Source organism: Pituophis catenifer, unplaced genomic scaffold, assembly GCF_029215685.1.
Source record: "Pituophis catenifer annectens isolate HBS135680 unplaced genomic scaffold, rPitCat1.0.hap2 SCAF_1, whole genome shotgun sequence".
NCBI classification, from domain to species: Eukaryota; Metazoa; Chordata; class Lepidosauria; order Squamata; family Colubridae; genus Pituophis; species Pituophis catenifer.
The window spans coordinates 154,787,899-154,807,073 of NW_027256881.1; the positions used below are offsets into that span (position 1 = coordinate 154,787,899).

General features: G+C 35.1%; 1 protein-coding gene across 4 annotated transcripts in view; it reads right to left on the bottom strand.

Moving 5' to 3' along the window:
• MEIS1 (Meis homeobox 1) overlaps positions 1 to 19,175 on the bottom strand; it is a 176,784-nt gene that overhangs the window by 32,234 nt on the left and 125,375 nt on the right. For all 4 annotated transcript variants that reach the window (XM_070956510.1, XM_070956507.1, XM_070956524.1 and 1 more), the window contains exon 9: positions 3,906 to 3,982. In XM_070956510.1, coding sequence (XP_070812611.1) covers positions 3,906 to 3,982 — 77 coding nt within the window. The remainder of the gene's footprint in view (positions 1 to 3,905; positions 3,983 to 19,175) is intronic.

A 19,175-nucleotide genomic window follows, 5' to 3' on the forward strand; every position in this document is an offset into this window, starting at 1 on the left:
AAAAATTTCCAGAGAATTACAATTGAATCATTTATGTGTCAACTAAGCAAGGTAAAACTAGTCTATAGATTAGATTTTTGTTGTAGAAAAAAGAATAATTGTACAGTTCTCTACAATATAGCCATTAATTATTTTCCCTGAACTAAATTATGTTAACCACTTGGAAGTATTTTCCAAAGAACAGGCAAAAAGGGCTTATCACAGCTCAATGGAAAGACACCTGGAGAACAATCCATAAATCTGGTACAAGGCAAACCTATGATTGCCAATAGGTGCTACTACTAATTTGAGATAGCTGCCTTGGGCAAGTCAACATCTTGAGTTTAATTCTTCATTCTCCTATTGTACAATATATAACTGGCAACATTACAAATTGACAACTTAGAAGTTTTGTTAGGGATGTGTAAAGTATTTGAAAGAGGTGGAAATCTCACACAACTTTTTCATACATTGTTCCAGACTGTCTGCATGTACATGCACAGAAAGGGCTCCGCTTGTGCTAACACGTTTTGCAAGCACATCTTTTGGATGCTTCATACAGTCCTGATTTGCATAGTGTTTTAAAAATTTGTAGGAGTTGTAAACTTCATTTTAGTTAACTACTTTCTAGTTTATTGCTTTAAATTTTATCTTGTCAACTGTTTCATAAGCTGCTATAAAAATATTTTAAATTAATTTAACAGAGGACTTAATGTATAATGTAATATAATCCAACCTCTAAGGTAAATCTATATGATCCTGCCAAATTGCATTTGGAAGGCTAAAGTTGAGAGAGAATGGCTTGCTTAAGGCACCTTAATTGTTTGATGTCAGAGAAAAGATTCATACTTTAAACAATGAACAGCTTATAGTCACAGTGTACATAATTGTTCATGAAACATATTATCCCTGTATTGGCTTGTTTTAGCACAGCATCCGAAGCCCAGGAGTACCGGCTTAAGTTGTATAGGTGCTGACAGTGAAGCTCATTTCTATTTCTCTCTCAAGTGCCTTGCTCTTGAAAGTAGAGGCTAATCTAGGGCCACTCCAAGACATTTTGCTGCCTGAAGCAAAATCTAAAACACCCTCACCCTCACCAAAACTCTTCATGGAGAAATCATCCAGGCTGGCAGCTGAATTTTAATTTCTATTTTCTGTTTCTATTTCATTTGCATGTGGCAAAATAGTTCAGATAATACAGGGCAGGCAGTCCAGTGCATGTATAGCTTCGTCTATCTCCAATACCTTCTGGGCTTTTAATTTGGATATGCAAATCAATCACATAGTCACTCTGTCTGCCTAATGATAGGGCGGCTCTTGTCTAACCCCTGTCTTGGGAAACAGGATGTTCCTGTACAAAGAGAAGTGCCCTAATACTTGACCAAGGGCTTCTCTAATATATATATATGCCCAATGCCATGATTGTTTTAGAATTTCGGTTTAGGAGTTTCAGCTGCTCAGGAGTCTGATTAAAAAAATAAAAAATCCTAGAGACCAGATGCATCACACAGGCTTTCTATTTGCACAACACTATTTAGAAATACTCTGAATTCATTAAAATGAAGTATTTAGGAAGCTATCATAAACCACATTGTTTTCCCTTAGGATATTACATGTTAGTCATACCCGGCATAATTGTTGATAGAATATTATCTAGGTTTCAAATCTATCCTTGAAGGCTAGAATAATTCACAAGCTTATAACAACATACAATATAGTTTATATATTTCTAGCCAATCCTGACTCAGGGAATATGACCTGTTCACTTCAAGGGATCTGAGTTCTTCAAACAGGGCTAGAAAATAAAGCAGTACAAGCCCTAACAAAAACTACTTTCTAAATTCCTGCTTTAACCAACATGCCTTGTCTCATTTGAACTCTGATGAACTCGGCAATCTTTTTTCCCTTTATTTCTTGGCCATTCTATTTTAATTTGGCTCTTAATCCCTTTTAATGCGACTCTTAAATAACTCATGTTTTAACATTTTGTTTTAAGTTATTAAACCCCACCCTTTAAGAAAATATTTATCGGATTATTTACATACATAAGACCACAGAAGAAATATTAAAATAAATGCACTGAATCACAACAACATTACAGCCGATGATATAGAAGTAGAACAAAAATGAAACCAAATATAAAATTCTGATTATTCAATGTAACGTAAGGGCTATATTTCAAAACTTGATTTCACAATATTTCCTAGGATTTATTACTAAATTGCTAGTAGAAGACTAGAGATACCCGGATAGAGATATAACACTGCATTATTGTACATATGTGCAAATGTCCAAATGTGTTCTCCCGTTTATATAGAAGCAGACAACACTATGATAACTTCATCATAAACTATTGTGTAAGTTTTTACCAATGCATGGCTGCAATATGTTTTAATTTGCCCACAAAGAGCGATTTCAGCAAACTTTGTAAGTAGTAGCATTACATATTTGCAAAATTGCATATCCATTTTAAGGATTCAACAAAGCGAGATACAGACGTACAAGCCAGGCATGTTCTTACAATAAATCTGCATCAAGTGTGCTTTTATATTCTGATGTCCTTATTAGTGATTAACACATAATTATTTATTATTTGGTACACGGCATTCAAAAAAATAAATGTAAATCAACACACAAAGCATTCTCTGATCTCATTGTTCAACATATTTAAAAGGCTACAGCAATTCGATCTCCTACGTCTGCTGTAAGGTCACACCAATTGATAACCTTTACAAGCTCTGATTATATGAGCCTGTCTGTGTCTTACAGATAGCACTTTGTGAATTAATCCTCTGAAGGCAAATATATTGTAAGTAGCTTGTTATCTCCAAAGTACTAAATTGAAGAATACATGGGATTATATTGACAGAAATTACATTTTCTATAATAAGAGTTTAATATATCTGAAGCCCCTCTCTTTGGTCTCTAGTCATTCTGTCTGTGAAAAGCTGGTTAATGCAGGTGCAATAAAGCATCAAAACCAAATTTATTCACTAAAATGGATTACCCTTGTAATCAAAGTCTCAGCAATATTAATCTCTGACACTTTTGGAATAATAAGAAAAGAGAAAAAAAATTGTCTAGATCTCTTTCACGTTACACTTGGAGCTTGCCTTGGCCATTTCCTGAATATTACTTCAAAGATGATAAGATTTCCATATCATAAACACTAATCTAAAATTATTGGGACAATTAATTAGATTCACTTAATTTTACACAGCATTAGATTTCAATATAATTTAAATGCTGTTTCAGTGTGAAGCCCACATTTCATATCAAGAACAAATGCACTAAATTGTTTTTTTAACTGCATTTTCCCCCTATTAAGAGCTATACTATTAGAAACAACAAAAACTTAATATATTTTAAGAAGTTTTATTTTCCCTCCTAAACCAAGATTTGGGCATTTATATTTCTGCTTGTTCTTTTTACTAATTAGCTTATTAGTAATTATGTTAACCAATTTTCTCCCTCATGGCTTGAGAGACATTAAAAGGATTTAGACAGCTCTATGCTCAACTGCAGCAATTCTGAATAACATTGCATGCAAAGGTACACTAAAATGAGTCTGAAATTACTATAATAATGGTCAATTCATTTGTAATTTCTTAGCTGTTGAGAAATTGATTTCGTGAAAGGTAGTCTAAAACAAATCCATTCTAGCCAATCACCATACAAACACTTACAAAAAGAAACCTAACAATTTCCACTGCTGTGTAAAAGCCAATAGCCATAACACAGGAAGAACAAAATCACTGGCTCCATTAGCTGAAAGCATTTTCTAGGCTAATGCTGGATTTGCCATCCTAAACTAGGAACGAAAGTAAGTTACTAAAAGGTGGATCATCATAATGCAAACCATTAGCTGCAAGTTGCCAGAGGCTGCAGTTCTGATACTGGGTAAATACTGAAGTATAATTACTTACCAATTGTTCACTTGAAGTATTGTCAGCCCTGTGTCTTGTGCCAACTGCTTTTTCTGTTCTTCTGAAGGGTAAGGGTGCTGTAGGACAAGTAAATATGCATAAGTATCTCTACCTATGTATCTATAGTGTGGGTGTTTATTAAACAGTTTTATTAGCCATTTTCTTGAATCATAAAAACGTAGTATCTATAATTAAAGATGAAAATGCTGAGGTGTGTCACTCTCATAATTATTAATGGACTACTACATCATATAATTAATGGCAGTAAAAGACAAGTCAATTATAATGATTAGCGAAGTGTAGAAAGAACTGCCTGAGATACAAGTACTTTGATACTAAATGAAGACAGTTGTTGTGCCAGAACTAAAATTTTAACTCTTCTTTAAACGAATCATGCTTACTGTCATTTTCCGCATCTTGAATAAATAACTTCTTTCATATTCATGTATTGTTTGGCATATTTCTTTCTTGAATGCATTTTTTGTTCTAATGATTCAATCCAGCTGTCTAACTTTTGATTAAAATCAGTGATTGTATACACTGCTCAGAATTCAATTGCTGTTAAGATTAAGGAATACAAATAATATATCAGAAATTCCATTAATTTCAGCACTAAGTTTAGAAAGATTCTTTCTTCCTTTTCCATAGCTTTATATTGCATGTTTGTATGCATTCATTATATGCTGATATACTGATATAATTTACAGTAAAATTATAAACATTTTAAGACAGATCTCAGAGGCAATACTGTTTTCAGCTAAATATTAGCCTAACTTGAAGTTCCCCTTTCAATGAAAAAAATACCACCCAGTGTTGGCATTGATATGATCATAATTCAAAAAAGTGAAAGATTTTTAGTTCTAAAAAAAAATTTAAAAAATCAAAGGCTGAATGCTTTATTCACATCTTCTCCTGAAAAAATATAAAAATCATAACCACATCAACATTTTAAAATTTGCCTTAATAAATAAATATTGTGGCAAGTACAGTGATGAGTTGTCCAGGTTGTAGTAATCACTGCACAATCATTTTTGTCAGTGTTTCAAGATTATCTAGGTTTATATAGTGAAAAAAAGGCTGTTTTAATACTCTTACGAATGATTTCATCATTTTTAAAAACATACGCATAACGACAACAACAACAACAAAAAGAAACATTAACTGGCAGATCAATGATCCATAATGATTTGGGTTTTTATTTCCAAGAGTATTCCAAATTCTGAAAACTTATATTGTTGGTTAAAAGCCTACTCTCGGGTCAGTAACAATGGCCAGAAAGCTGTTCCTGGGCTGGACATTTCAGCTTTCCAACCACTGAAACAAAAAAGTCTGTAACAGGTAATAAAGGAACACATAAGCACTATTGTAGCTTGACATTTTAAGATGAACTGCTGTGCAGCTAAAAGACATTTATATGCTTTATTTTAAAAAAATAGTAAAAGAAAATAAACATTGGATGGTGAAGATGATGGAAATCTATATAACCTGTATTCAGAAATCATGAGTGTAGGGCAGTGGTGGGTTGCTACCGTTTTATCCTGGATCAGGCGAACCGGTAGCGGCGGCGGCAGGAGGCTCCGCCCACCTGCCCAGACGCTTCTGCACATGCAAGTGCGCGCACCCCCATGAGCAAACCGGTAGCGACAGGATTTGAAACCCACTGCTGGTGTAGGGGCTTTGGATCACTTCATTCCCTAGGATCCTATGTTGCCATCCATGCTTTATAATAGTTCGTTAGGCTGGGTTAATGGCTCTAGTTTTTGATATTATCAAACTGTGCTATCACTGAAGAATGGTTGCAGGAATTGGCTATGTCTAGTATAGTGAAAAGAAGGACTAGGGGTGACTAGAGTGTTCCAATATTTGAGGGGCTGCCACAAAGAAGAGAGGATCAACCTATTTTCCAAAGCATCAGAAGGCAAGACAAGATGGTTGGAAACTAACCAGGGAGAGAAGCAGCCTCGAACTAAGGAGAAATTTCCTGACAATGAGAACAACAAACCAGTGGAACAGCTTGCCTTCAGAAGTTGTGGGTGCTCCATCACTGGAGGCTTTTAAAAAGAGACAGGACAGTCAATTGTCTGAAATGGTATAGCTCAGGGGTTTGCAACCTGTGGCTCGGGAGCCGCATGTGGCTCTTTCACCCCTCTGCTTCAGCTCCCTGTCATTCAAAATATGCCAGTGTGCGACACCAGCCAGCACATGATTTATTGAGCTTTTCAACCCCCGGTAGGCCAACCATGGATAAATCCAAGAAAAGAAAAGTTTCAGAAGAAAACAGAACATTTAATTCAACTACATAAGCTAGTTTTGTGGCCGCTTAAGAAATAATCAGGCACTGGAAGGGTTTTTGTGGCTCCCTGTGGTTTTTTTTTTTTTTCTGTGAGAAATGGGTCCAAATGGCTCTTTGAGTGTTTAAGGTTGCAGATCCCTGGTATAGCTTGAGCAAGGGTTGGACTAGAAGATCTCCAAGGCCCCTTCCAACTCTGTTATTCCATTCTGTTCTGTTCACTGGGCTCATTTTGATCATTTTCTGTAGTACTGCAATTATTCTTCAATTTGAGATTATATTCTCAAATTGTTTTGGGGAGTTTGCAGTCAGATTAATGGGACTTTATTTACTTAGACGGAACTGCTGCTTAATCTAATATTCAGAACCATTTTCTTTCTCATATTGCTTTACCACCATCCAGATTTACATATCTCAGCAAGCTATGTCTAATTCCATGCAGGAAGCAAGAATTTCCAAGACAGCCTCAATCTACTAAGACTGAGAATTCTGTCTCCGGGAAGCAATTTTCAATTGTTCTGGACTTTTTTGAAATAGATGCAAGAACAGATAAAATTAGCCATCCAAATAATATAACTACTGTAAACAAAACACATGCACACACAGCCACATGCCTGAGAATACTAAAATATTAGAACAAAATTATTTCAAATTGTGGTACGTTTTCAGTCATCTGATCCTTCTTTCATGCTCCTCTTCCCTCCCCTCCCCCACTGTCTGGTTATTGGCTTAACATCAATGTTCAGTTTCATGAAAAAAACTGTAATTGCGATAATCACATGAAAGCCATTATTTCATGGAGATAATCTCTCCCAGGGGGGAAAAATCATAATGAGGCTAGTTCTTTAAAAAAAACAAAATCCAAAATGTTTCATATGCTTGAAACATTAATTTTTATAATACATTTTTTGTAAGGAAGTAAGAATTATTCCTTCTAAATTGCAAGAACGGCACTAAATAGACCAAGAATGAACATGCCACAGGCTAGGCCATGTTAAAATCATTCAAAGCATTGTTGATTTCTCATCCTTGAGGCAAGGAAGGCACAGGCTACAGGCTACAGGAGATAAGGCGCTGCAGCAGAAGGATGGGTGATATTCCAGATAACTACTATTTTAACATTAAAACAGGGGAAATTCATTATGCAGAGTGACAGATTTAATCTATCAGTCATTCCTACTTTGCACTATCATCTGGTTGTTGTTGTTATTGTTTCAAAGAAGGGAATCCTATTTAAAACCAGTCAATTATTAACATCCCACTGGTTTTAGCAAAGAAGCATACTTATCACCGAGATCACTTTGAGATATCAAAGGAGATTTGGCCACTGTTCAATAAACACTGACTTGAGATCTTTACTTTTGATGTGTACATTAGCCTCATACCATTATCTCTTAAAAGCTTAATTATTTGCACACAATTGATCAAGATGGAACTTGAGAAAGGATTCACTCAAGTCTCTGGGAGAGCTGCAACACATTAGAAAACAAAATCACATTTAGATTTTAAAATAAGAATTAGTGATTAGGACCATATATAAAGCAAAGCACTAGCCAGAGCTATTCTTTCTGGAATGTTTTTTTTCCATTTGATCTTCATTAACACTTTCAAATTGAGAAAAGCTATAAAACACTGATTATATATGGTCAGATTTATGCTCCCTTCCCAGAATCAATCCAACGTGTATCTCCCTTGAAATAATGCATATTGGGAAAAACCCAGTATGTATGTATGTATGTATGTATGTATGTATGTATGTATGTACAGTATGTATGTATGTATGTATCTGTTTGTGTGTGTGTGTATGTATATATGTATACATATGCATATACATATACAGTACATATACATATACATGTTTCAAATTACAGGTGAGCAAACTCAGTTCAAGCTTCACAACAGAATTCTGATAGCAGTGACTTTTATGAATTTATTATTTATTCAATAATAAATCAGAAGTTATTTCATACTATTTCAAAATCATCATCATCATCATCATCATCATTTTAGATATTGTCTATCCACTGCAGGATGAAGGCCTTTTCTGTATGTTTCCAGCCAATATGGTCCTGAGCTTTTTTTTTTTGCCAATTGGGCCCGGAATCCTTGCTGATGTTGTCCCTCCATCTTGTTTTAGGCCTCTTTTGTGCATGCTTTTTATCAAATGGAATCCATTCTATGACTGCCTTAGTCATACAAATGCATTTCAGAATATATTGTACATTGCCACATTTAAGGAAACAAGAATGGCTGATTCCAAGTGACTTGCAGGGGAGTTTTGACAAATGAAAGATATGTCTGGGAAAACCGCAGCAAAGCCCAAGGAATCAGTCGGTTCCTTGGAAGCTCTCCAGATAAGGACAAGGTGAGAGATTGCCCACATGTGGCTGCTTCTCATGAAGAGACTACAGAACAGCAGTTTTCAGTGGGTTTGAGTACCAGGAGATGAAGAGATCAGTTACCTTGCAGAGCCTTTTAAAGAACACTAAATTCACACTAAATTCTAATTGCTTTTGGAAATCACTTCTTAAAGCTATTAGCCACCATTAGAATGACAAGTTTTAAATGTTGTCAGGGTGAGGTTATCTTCAAAATAACATTTTGATCTAAGCAAGTTACAAGTGAATTAAAAGTCCAGATAAATTTGGAATATTGACTTTTACTATAAGTTTGTGGAAATAACTATAAAATTGAATAGCTTCTCATGGGAAGCAGACTTGTTCTGGCTAACTTTCCTGTTGCGTTTTTTATCAGGGCAACCTGGTCTACCCAAATATGGGACGGAGCATACTGCTTCTGCTTTCGTCTTTCAGCCCCAATCCAGGAGCCTTCACAGGCAATCGCTTTCATGACAAACTATTTTTGTGTTAAATTTATATTTACCAACAAAGAAATAAAGGGAGAATAGTATAGATCTATTTCAAGCTGTTTGCTATTGTAAGATATTACAAAGATAAGCAACTTTATAATTTTAGAAACTGAACACTAGAGGAGTTTAAAGCATCTAAACAGAAGGAAAAAACAGAAAAATGTTCTTCATGTTAGTTAATATTGGGACTTTTAAATGACCCAAAACATTGTAACATCAGAAACATTAAAGGAGATATTTGAAGAATGGAGCAGAAGATAGTAACTGCAATATTGTGTTGGTAATGATACCTGCTTTTATGAATAGACTAAGAAGTGACAGATGTAAACCAAATTTTATCTGAAAAGACAGAGAAAGTATCAAAGGTAGTATACAAATGACAGACCAAGATAATGATTGGGAAAACAATGCTTGATATACAAAAGAAACTGGCTTCAGTTTTAAAAATGAAAAAGAAGATATAAATGATAAACAAGGAGAATGAAATTATTGGGTTTACAAAAGAGGTTTGTTAAAGCCTTGAAGAAACCTGTGTGATGGGATAAAGAATTGAAGATAAATCAAATCCTACATCAATATTTGAAAATTAAGACTGTTAGAAGTAAAACGAAGAAACATATTGTTGGTTTATTTGATCAAGGTTAAAATACGTTCTCTCTCTCTCTCTCTCTCTCTCTCTCTTTTTTTTTACAAAGTTCTGGCAAAGTTGTTTAAGGACTTTTTGCTGACACCAGGATTAAAAAGTTGACTTTTACTGGATCTGCTTCAATCTAGATAAAGAATGGGATATGAGAGAAAGAGATATTTGTTTGCGGTATGTAATTTATAAGAAATAGATGAAGTGTTCCTAAATTTATTTAAATTTGTGATGAAGGTTGGAAGTCACTTCTTTATATAGTTTATTTTTATTTCTTTTTGTCCTGCACTTTTGCTGCTTTTTTTCTATTCTATTCTCTTTCTGTAAATTTAGTTTGTGCTGTAATCAATACTCTTAATATAAATTATATTTTTTAAAAAGAGCATGACTGATCCCCTTCTCAGAGTAATAACAACAGAAACTCTTACAGCACCTTAAAAATATTGTTTTAAAAGCTTCTGTGGATCAGTGTCCTCTCAGAATAGTGTAAACAAATAAGCAATTGAAATGGTACTTTGCCACCCAGTTCCAGAAGGTTTCTGCTTGAGTCTCACATGGTTTTAACTTTTATACACTTTCCTTAAAAGGATCACATTTGTAATTTAGAGGTGCTCATTGATCCATCTTTGTTGTAGAAGCACAAGTGACCTCTGTAGCCTGGAAGCCTTTTACAAGGTTAGATATCTGAACAGAGATAATCTTGTTTCAGATATCCTTGCCCTGGTGACCCTCTTTGGTGTACTGTAATGTATTGAATCTACTATTGGACTGTTGATGGGGTTGTAGAAATTGAACTCTAAGGGGGGGAAAATCCAAGATACCCAAGAGTGGTAATCTAACACAGAATAAGCAGGGATGTTCTTTTCCTCCATGTTCAACTGAGGGATATTGCTAAGACCAGAGTGAACTCATTAACACTAGTTTGCCAAGTAGGGTCCTTTCACAAAACTTTCCAGAATTCAAGCCCAAGAAACCTTAATGTTAATAACGCCCTTAAAATTATATAATCTAGTGCAAGATCATATCCATATGGCTAGAAAGGCAGACCTTTTGCAATTGCATGTGGAATACTAAATTACACATTCTAACATTCTAAATTGTCTTCCTTAAAATTCTAATTCCACTATTCCATTATAACAGAGACTTGCTTTCTCGGCCAAGATATAAAATAAAACAGGAGAAAATAGCAGCAAGTGTCATGAATTAGCAAGTTATATTTTAAAAAGATAAAAAATGACAATGTTATTGAAAATGCTGCCAGCATTCACTGAATTTGTGTTAGCTTTTAATAAAAACAAAGGTTTTGCCTTGTTTGAAATAAACTGAATGTACCCATAAAAGTTGGCTTGAGATAAATTTGAATATATAATCAAGATGTTGTATCCTTTATGGTCATTTGATCTCACTCTCTGTTGTATCCCAAATACGACTTTAACATCTAACATGTTGGGGGGGGGTTTATATTGAATTTTGTGCAAAATTTTTGTCTTGTTTTAATATTGCTGCATCAATTGTAATGCACAGATTAACTGTCTGGCTGTTCATTTAAATAATTCATATATTAAGGATACACTGTGATGGGGGGATGTACATGTTAGTTGCATAACATTATTTCATAAATGAATGGAACTTTCAACGGTGCTAAATCTTTTTTTTTTTTTTTTTTGCTATCGAGCAAAGCTAGTAATACTATTGTGCTAGTAATACATGTTTTGCTTCTGGAATATTTAACTCATGAAAATTATGTTCATTATAATACATTCATGAAGACTTTTTTGTTTTAAATCATAATGCTTTCTTATTCTTTTTTTCAACTTCATGAATTACTTTTGCTGTTTGAATGAATCTTTTTTGTGTCCTGACTGCATATTATCAAAGAGACATTTTGTGCCTCTCATTTGCATTAAAAAAGCAGGGCACAGTATAGTCTAAGAACATAGCTTGAATTTATAGTAGTAGAGTCCTTGCCTCCTGATACAAAGGCAAACCAAAAAGGACAACTAAGGTGTCTCCTAAAATTCTTTCAAACACTATAAACTAAATTACAAGATTTCTTATTTCTCACTTAGTAGTATTTGGATGGAAAATTAAAAGAAAAAAGAGAACCAAGCAACAGCTTGCTTTTCTTTTTACCCACTTACAGAAAAATATACAGAAAATATTTTGCATTCTGTTATAATTGGTTAAGAAAATAAAAGTTTAAGTTTGCTTTCCCTACAAAAACTAAAAACAGAAAACCTTTAAAGAAGAGTAATGATGAAATGTCCTTTTACAGATAGGGAAAATATATGATAAATAATTTAATACTTTGTGGAAGCAAATCGAAAGTGACTTATCCTTTCCATCTTTCTCTTAAACAAAAATATCTGTGAATATGTCTGTGTGTTGATGTGCATATGTCTGTGTATGTGTATCTGCCCTCTGTAGAGCATGTATACATGTTTGTCTGTGTGCGTGTGCATGCGTGTCTGTGTATATCTGTCTATTCTCATGTATATAAACTGTTTACTTTGAAATAAACCAGGCATATTAGTTGTGATTTGGGCAAAATGACATATACATATATTAAGATGAAATATTTTTTAACTCTAGCTCAGCACCTAAGGAGTTCACAGACATATCTGTGTAATTTTTTATTTTTATTTTTGGCAACAATGTGGAAGTAATTTGATACTGCTTTCCAGCACATTTTTTTGGTCATTCCTTCTAAGCCAGAGATTTCTATTCACATACTAATATGGCCCTACCCTGCTCAGGTTTTTTTGAAATCAGTCAAGGTTGCTACTAATCGGATGATAAAATAATGAACTTCCTCAATGCTGGCAATATCTTACTGATTATAGTTATATTCTGCATATCTGTGGAAAAGAAATTAAAAGTGCTCTAATAATTAAAGCCTCCCACTATTAAAGAACCATCAGCCTGCACATAGTGAACAAGAAAAACCTATTGCTTACACACAAAAGAGGTTAAATATAATCGGCACCAACACAGCGATCAAATCAAAGCTTGGTAGAAAGGAAGGAAGGGCTCAATGCAACAGTGAACAGAAACAGTGTCCAGGAAATACCAGATGTTTATAAAAAGCATATTAAAATCATTGAATGCTGGGGCAAGACAAGTGTCTTTAATGACAGCTTTCCATAAATCCCATGCTATAAGTCAAAGTTCTCTGCTCCACAGGCAGTAAATTGCCCTTTTCTATGCACACGCGTGCACACATACACAAACTTTTTGGACTCCAGTTCTTATGTGACAAAGGAAGTGCTCATCTGTTGGGAACTCACTGTATCCAAAGACAAAGAAATGCACATTTCTCCCGATTACTGTGCTCTTTACGCTTTTGTATATCTTATTCCAAATATGCCTCAACAGATGGCAGCACCTTGCTGGCCTCTTCTCCAACCAGAGGCTACTTAGATGGGCCTGGGAAAAATTTCTTTGGGGAACACTAAAGGATTTTCAGAGCTATAGTTAGACAGGAAGACTGAACAAAACATTCAACAGCAAACCACTTCACTCATTTTACCAATAGAAGGGTATGAAGTTTCCACGAAGAAATCAAGAATCAAGCACAAGTCAAAGGAGACTTTACCTTCCTCTTTAGCATGACCTTGACCCCTGATGTGTGGGGTGCCTCAGGGTTCCCCTCAGTGGTGGGTTGCTCCTGGTTCTGTCCAGTTCTTGCAAACCGGTAGCAAAAGTGGTGGGAACTGGGTATGTCTAGTTTAATGGAAAGAAGGATTGAGGGGGACAGGATTGGTAGTAGTTTTCCAATATCTAAGGGGCTGCCACAAAGAGAAGAGGGTCAACCTCCAAAGCACCTGAAGGCAGAACAAGAAGCAATGAATGAAAACTAATCAAGCCTAAATTCTCATTGAATGTTCATTGAATGGAAACTAGTCAAGGAGAGAACCAACCTAGAAATAAGGAGAAATTTCTTGAGAGAACAATTAATCAGTGGAACAGTTTGTCTCCAGAAGTGGTGGGTGCTTCATCACTAGAGATTTTTAAAGAAATTGGACAACCATTTGTCTGAAATAGATAGGGTCTCCTATTGAGTACGGGGTTAGACTAGAAGACCTCCAAGGATCCTACCAATTCTGTTATTCCGTAACTTACTGTATGGTGTTAGTAGCATGTTTCTCAGTAATTTCTATCATGTATGGAACAAATCGCTAAAAAAATTGTTTCTATTTCCAAATTATGTTAGCCTAAATTCTCAAATGAGATGTTTATTAGTCCATGCTCTTTTTCCATATGTTATTTTCATGGGTTTTTCATGACATATGCTTCCAGAATGTTGAAACAGATCCCTAAACTACAGCCACTTTTAATACCTTTAGGAAGGATTTTAAAATATATTGCAATCCTCTTTGTAATGGAAGAAAGTGATCATAGCCTGTGCAATATTATAAAATCTGATCTTAACCAAGCAGGTAATATGTAGAGTTTCAAATGTTTTATTATTTATGGATGTTTTTATTAATTTGAATTGTCTTATATGTTAAGTATGCTAGGGCATGAGATTCCATGTATCTTAATTAGTTTTGCTCTTTTAGTGAGTACAAATTAGTTTTTATTAGATTGTTCTTTTGTAATTTTACTATGTAAAGATTTGTAATTATTAGTTGCCTTTTCCATTTTGATGTTTTAATTGTGTCTTAAATTGGTTATTACATACTGCACTGAAGGAACTCAGTAAGACATGGAAAGAATTACAGCAATACCCAGTGTCATAATTTGGAAAGGGAAAATTTATTAAATAACGTAATTCTTTCCCATCAGTTTTCCACAAGAGTGACAGAAAACACATAAACTTTATCCATCTTTTAAGGTGTTAAAGGTAGTCAGAACAGTTATTCCTGATTAATTATAATTGCTTTGCTACATGTTGGGCATATGTTTAATAAATAGAGTTCCTTGGCTGTTTTTGAATGCGCTACTTTCTCTGAAGCATCTGCCAGTTGAAAAGGATACGTGTTATTGAAAGAGAACAAGATTAGGAACAAGGAAGGAGTAGATCAGATACTTGTTCCTCCTCTACTCATTTTTCCTCAATTTTTAAAAAAAACTTTAGTTCAAATCGTAATGAAGCTGAGTTGCAAAAATTTTCAGAATTTAGTCCTGATGTAAAATGTAAACTGGCTAGGAAAACCATTTGATCCCTTTCCATGATTACAGGGTGAATGCTTAAGAGACTAAGGAAGCAATGATCCATGATAAATACTTTACCACCCAACAATGTTTAAGGTAAAGGTAAAGGTTCCCCTTGCACATATGTGCTAGTCATTCCCAACTCTAGGGGGAGATGCTCATCTCACTTTCAAAGCCAAAGAGCCAGCACTGTCCGAAGACGTCTCCGTGGTCATGTGGCTGGCATGACTAAACGCCAAAGGCACATGGAATGCTGTTACCTTCCCACCAAAGGTGGTCCCTATTTTTCTACTTGCATTTTTTACATGCTTTCGAACTGTTAGGTTGGCAGAAGCTGGGACAAGTAACGGGAGCTTACCCCATTATGCGGCACTAGGGATTCGAACCACTGAACTGCCAAACTTTTGATTGACAAGCTCAGTGTCTTAGCCACTGAGCCACCGCATCCCATCAACAATGTTTAGCAGATGCCTATAGCTGGTACTAGCTACTGTACCACTGACAGATTAGAGACCCTGTCTCTGTATGCCTCCCAAGGTGAGGTATTGGAGAGGTTGGCTTGGCAATTTGGCAATAGCAATGGAAGTTTGCTATTCATGCTACTGCTGATTAATAAGAGCAGTTGTGATATGATAACATTAAGGTAATTCCACTGTACTTACAACTGCATATTGAAAGGATGGCACATAAACCACAAGTCAAAAAGGCAACAAACTTTTTTTCAAAAAATGAGGATATAATTCATACATTATTTAAATGAAGTAAAAAGCTTATTAAAAGTGCTTTAACATATCACTATTCCAACATATCCAGCACATAAATTAGAGGTGGGTGTATCATTTGAGTATCATGAAGAACTAAACTTCTAAAACTGCTTCTCAGAGAAAGCTAATGGGTTCCAAAGGGGTTACAATTTAGTTGATTTTTTTTTCAAAGTTACAGTTCTTAGGTTTCGTCTTTCACTATCTAGAATAAAAGTATCCCTTGCTTTTAAGAGTAAGGATGAATTTTCTGAGACCTCAAGTTGCAAATAGGTGATAGAAATTTGAAAACAAATTCTACAAAATGTAGTTTTTAGCTTTTTTTTTTGAAGGCGTGGTGTAAAACGTTGCAATACTTGTGACTTTCAGTTCTACCAAAGTTCACAGAATTCTATTGCTGCTTTTTAGAATTAAATTTGTTCCATTCTGTTTTAACTATCTTTGTGTGTGTGTGTATGTATGTATGCGGGTGAGTGTGTAGCCCATTTGGTAAATATAAGAAGAAAATAAACAGCTTGAAAAATAGACTGGGAAGACCCTGGGCTCCATCATTCTTAGTTGCTTCGTTCTCCACTCCTGTCTTCTTGCATTATTAACTATAACTAGCAATGTGGTAAACCTAGCTATAAAGTTATGGCCTCCTTTGACTCAAATTCAACTCTTTGTGACTTGAAAGACACATTCACAGAGTTTTCTTGGCAAGCATATAAGCAAATGGGTTGCCACTTCCTTCTGTAATGTTTTCAAACTTCTTAGTCTAGCCTAAAGTCTCAGATTTTCTGGTGCTTGCCTATCCAGCTATCTGACCCTGCTTCCAGGAGCCTCCAAGCTCAGATAAGGTCAACCAGGTGCTATCAATACAGCTATCAATACTATGTTTAAAGCATTACATGAACGGTAGGAGGGGACAAAGGTAAAATACATGCAACTATAAATGTGTCATTTCCAGATTTCTTAAGCTAAGACTGCACTAATTTAAGTGGGTTTCTATTATAGCCTCTTGTCATTCATGCAAGCTACTTTTGTAGATCTCCTGAATATATTAAAAGCTTTGAATCAGGAGAACTCCCTCCCCCCCAATTTATGCACACATTTATTTTACAAATTATGATTAATTCTATTGATGATTCTATAATATTCTATATCGATTGTAGATGATGAAGAAGGGAATGAAAAAGTTATATTGAAGGAGAAAAAGCAAAAGATCACATCTACATGAAGAAAACCACTTCCTTTTAAATATGCAGAAACAGCATACATTGGAAATGCTAAAGGCTGCATTTCTCTTTATGATTATGCTGTAATAAATTGGATTGCTACGAGGAGATTTATAATGCAATTGCTTTAATCCAAACTATTTCACCCACTTATAAAAATTGGTATAATATATACAAAGGACTGTAATGAAAGGATATTTGAAAGCAACACAAAGCTCTATCAGTGGCAACAATTACGATTGTATTAATCCTGTATGCACTGAAACTTGCTTGCATACTACAATCCATTTATTGTGAGACACCTGGTGATGTTTCTAAAGCATTTAACTATGTAAATCTAGTTGAAGAAATTATGTTTTGTTAACTTTTATTTCTAAAAAGTAAAGATCATTGTATATAATATAGCTGAGTGATGGTTTCTCTCTTTTTTTCTATAGTTGAGGTACAATAATACATTTATATCCTCCCTTTTTTCCATCATTAACTTAAAGCAAGTCTACTGGAGTTTCTCAGATGGTTTCAAATCCAAGTAACTAACTAGAATCAGACTAACATAGTTTCAGCAAAATGATGGTTCATGTGCCCTTGGACCAGACACAAGAGCGCAAGTACTGACAAATTAATAGGCTGCATATAAAGGATATCAACTCGGCTCATTAATTAAAAATTCACAGATGATAAATTATCTTAAATGTAGCACAGTAAAGAGATGAAATATTACATGCAAGCAACACTGAGACAATTACTTAGTAAAAGCATTTCCAGTCAATTATAACAGCCACATGAATTTAAACCAAATTTTTAATTAATTAAAGTTTCCACCAAAAAGCTACCTGGAGACCTTTTAGGATATTAATGAAAATAACTGTGTAATCAGGGGGAAAAAATCATTGCTTTCCCAAATGGCTATAAAAAGTTTGATGAAAGGATATATATTGTTTTTAGACAATACAAGCTAGATTCCTTCAAGTAAATATTTCAGGACTAGAAGTTGAGGTTTTAATTAATAGTTTCATGCTTTAATCTAAGGAGTTTTAACAAGCTTAAAGATGCATCCTATGCATGATTAGAATTGTCCCTTTAACCAATTTATTTTAGATTTTTGTGGCACCTTTTTTAAAGCTATTGAGTTGTTTGAATTATTTTTTGAGAGATACACAAGTTAGGATGACAAACATATTGAATATTCTTCCTCCTCCTGTTTTCTTCAACGCTATGAGATAGGTTGGGCTGAAAGAGAGTGGCTGGCCCAAAGTGACAAAGCCAGCTTTTTTGTGCCTAAATTGGGATTAGAACTCACACTCTCCTGATTTCTAGGCCAGCACCTTAACCGCTACATCATTCCCCTGCTTTCTTACTGTGCTGTTTGTCAGTGTTTCAAGACCTCTCTTTGTATACATTGGATAACAAATGTTTTGCTATATAGGCCGTCCTCCACTTAAGGAATATGGGTTGCAAGTCATTGCAGTCACATGTCGAAGCATTGTTATTGGACTGGATTTTTTGACATTTTTTTGCAATTTGTTGATAACCAAACACTGCAGTGGTTAAGTGAATCAGATTTCCCCAATGGGCATTTTTGAAAGAAATCAGAAGTAAATTCTGGAAACCAACAAAAAATGTCACAAGTGTCACAGTTATATAGCCATGGGATGCTGCAAATGGCTATAAAGGCAAGGATTCCAAATGCAATAATGTGGCTACCAAGGGACAGGGTGTGGCTGTCATAACTTTGCAAAGAAGTCATAAGTAGGTTTGGCAGGGTGTGTGTGTCTGTCTGTTGTAAATTCAAAAGGTCATTAAGCAACTGGACATAAGTCAAGGTCTACTTGTACTTGTGCACCACAAAATTATAGTAAATAAGGATAAGCAAGTGTTCTCAATTGAGCAATCTTTCTTACATGTGGGTTTAACGTGTACAAAATGCAAGCACATCCTTAAAAAAATGACATAAATTGAATATAGGCTTCTCCGCTTTCTGTGGCAGTTGTAAAGTTTTGAAATTAATACCCTGTTTCCCTGAAAATCAGACCTCCCCGAAAATATTTAAGCACATGCGCAGCCGGTCCCCGCCGTTTAGGAGCCTTGGTGGTGCAACGGACTAAAGTGCTGTTAAGTAGCACTTAGCTGCCAGCTGCCAGCAATTACTGCGAGTTCAAATCTCACCAGGCTCAAAGTTGACTCAGCCTTCCATCCTTCTGAGGTAGGTAAAATGAGGACCCGGATTGTGGGGGCAATAAGCTGACTTTGTATATAAAAGAATACCGCTTGGGGGGGCCGAAAACCCTACTAAGCAGGTATATACAAAAGTATATTGCTTAATGCATTGTAAGCTGCCC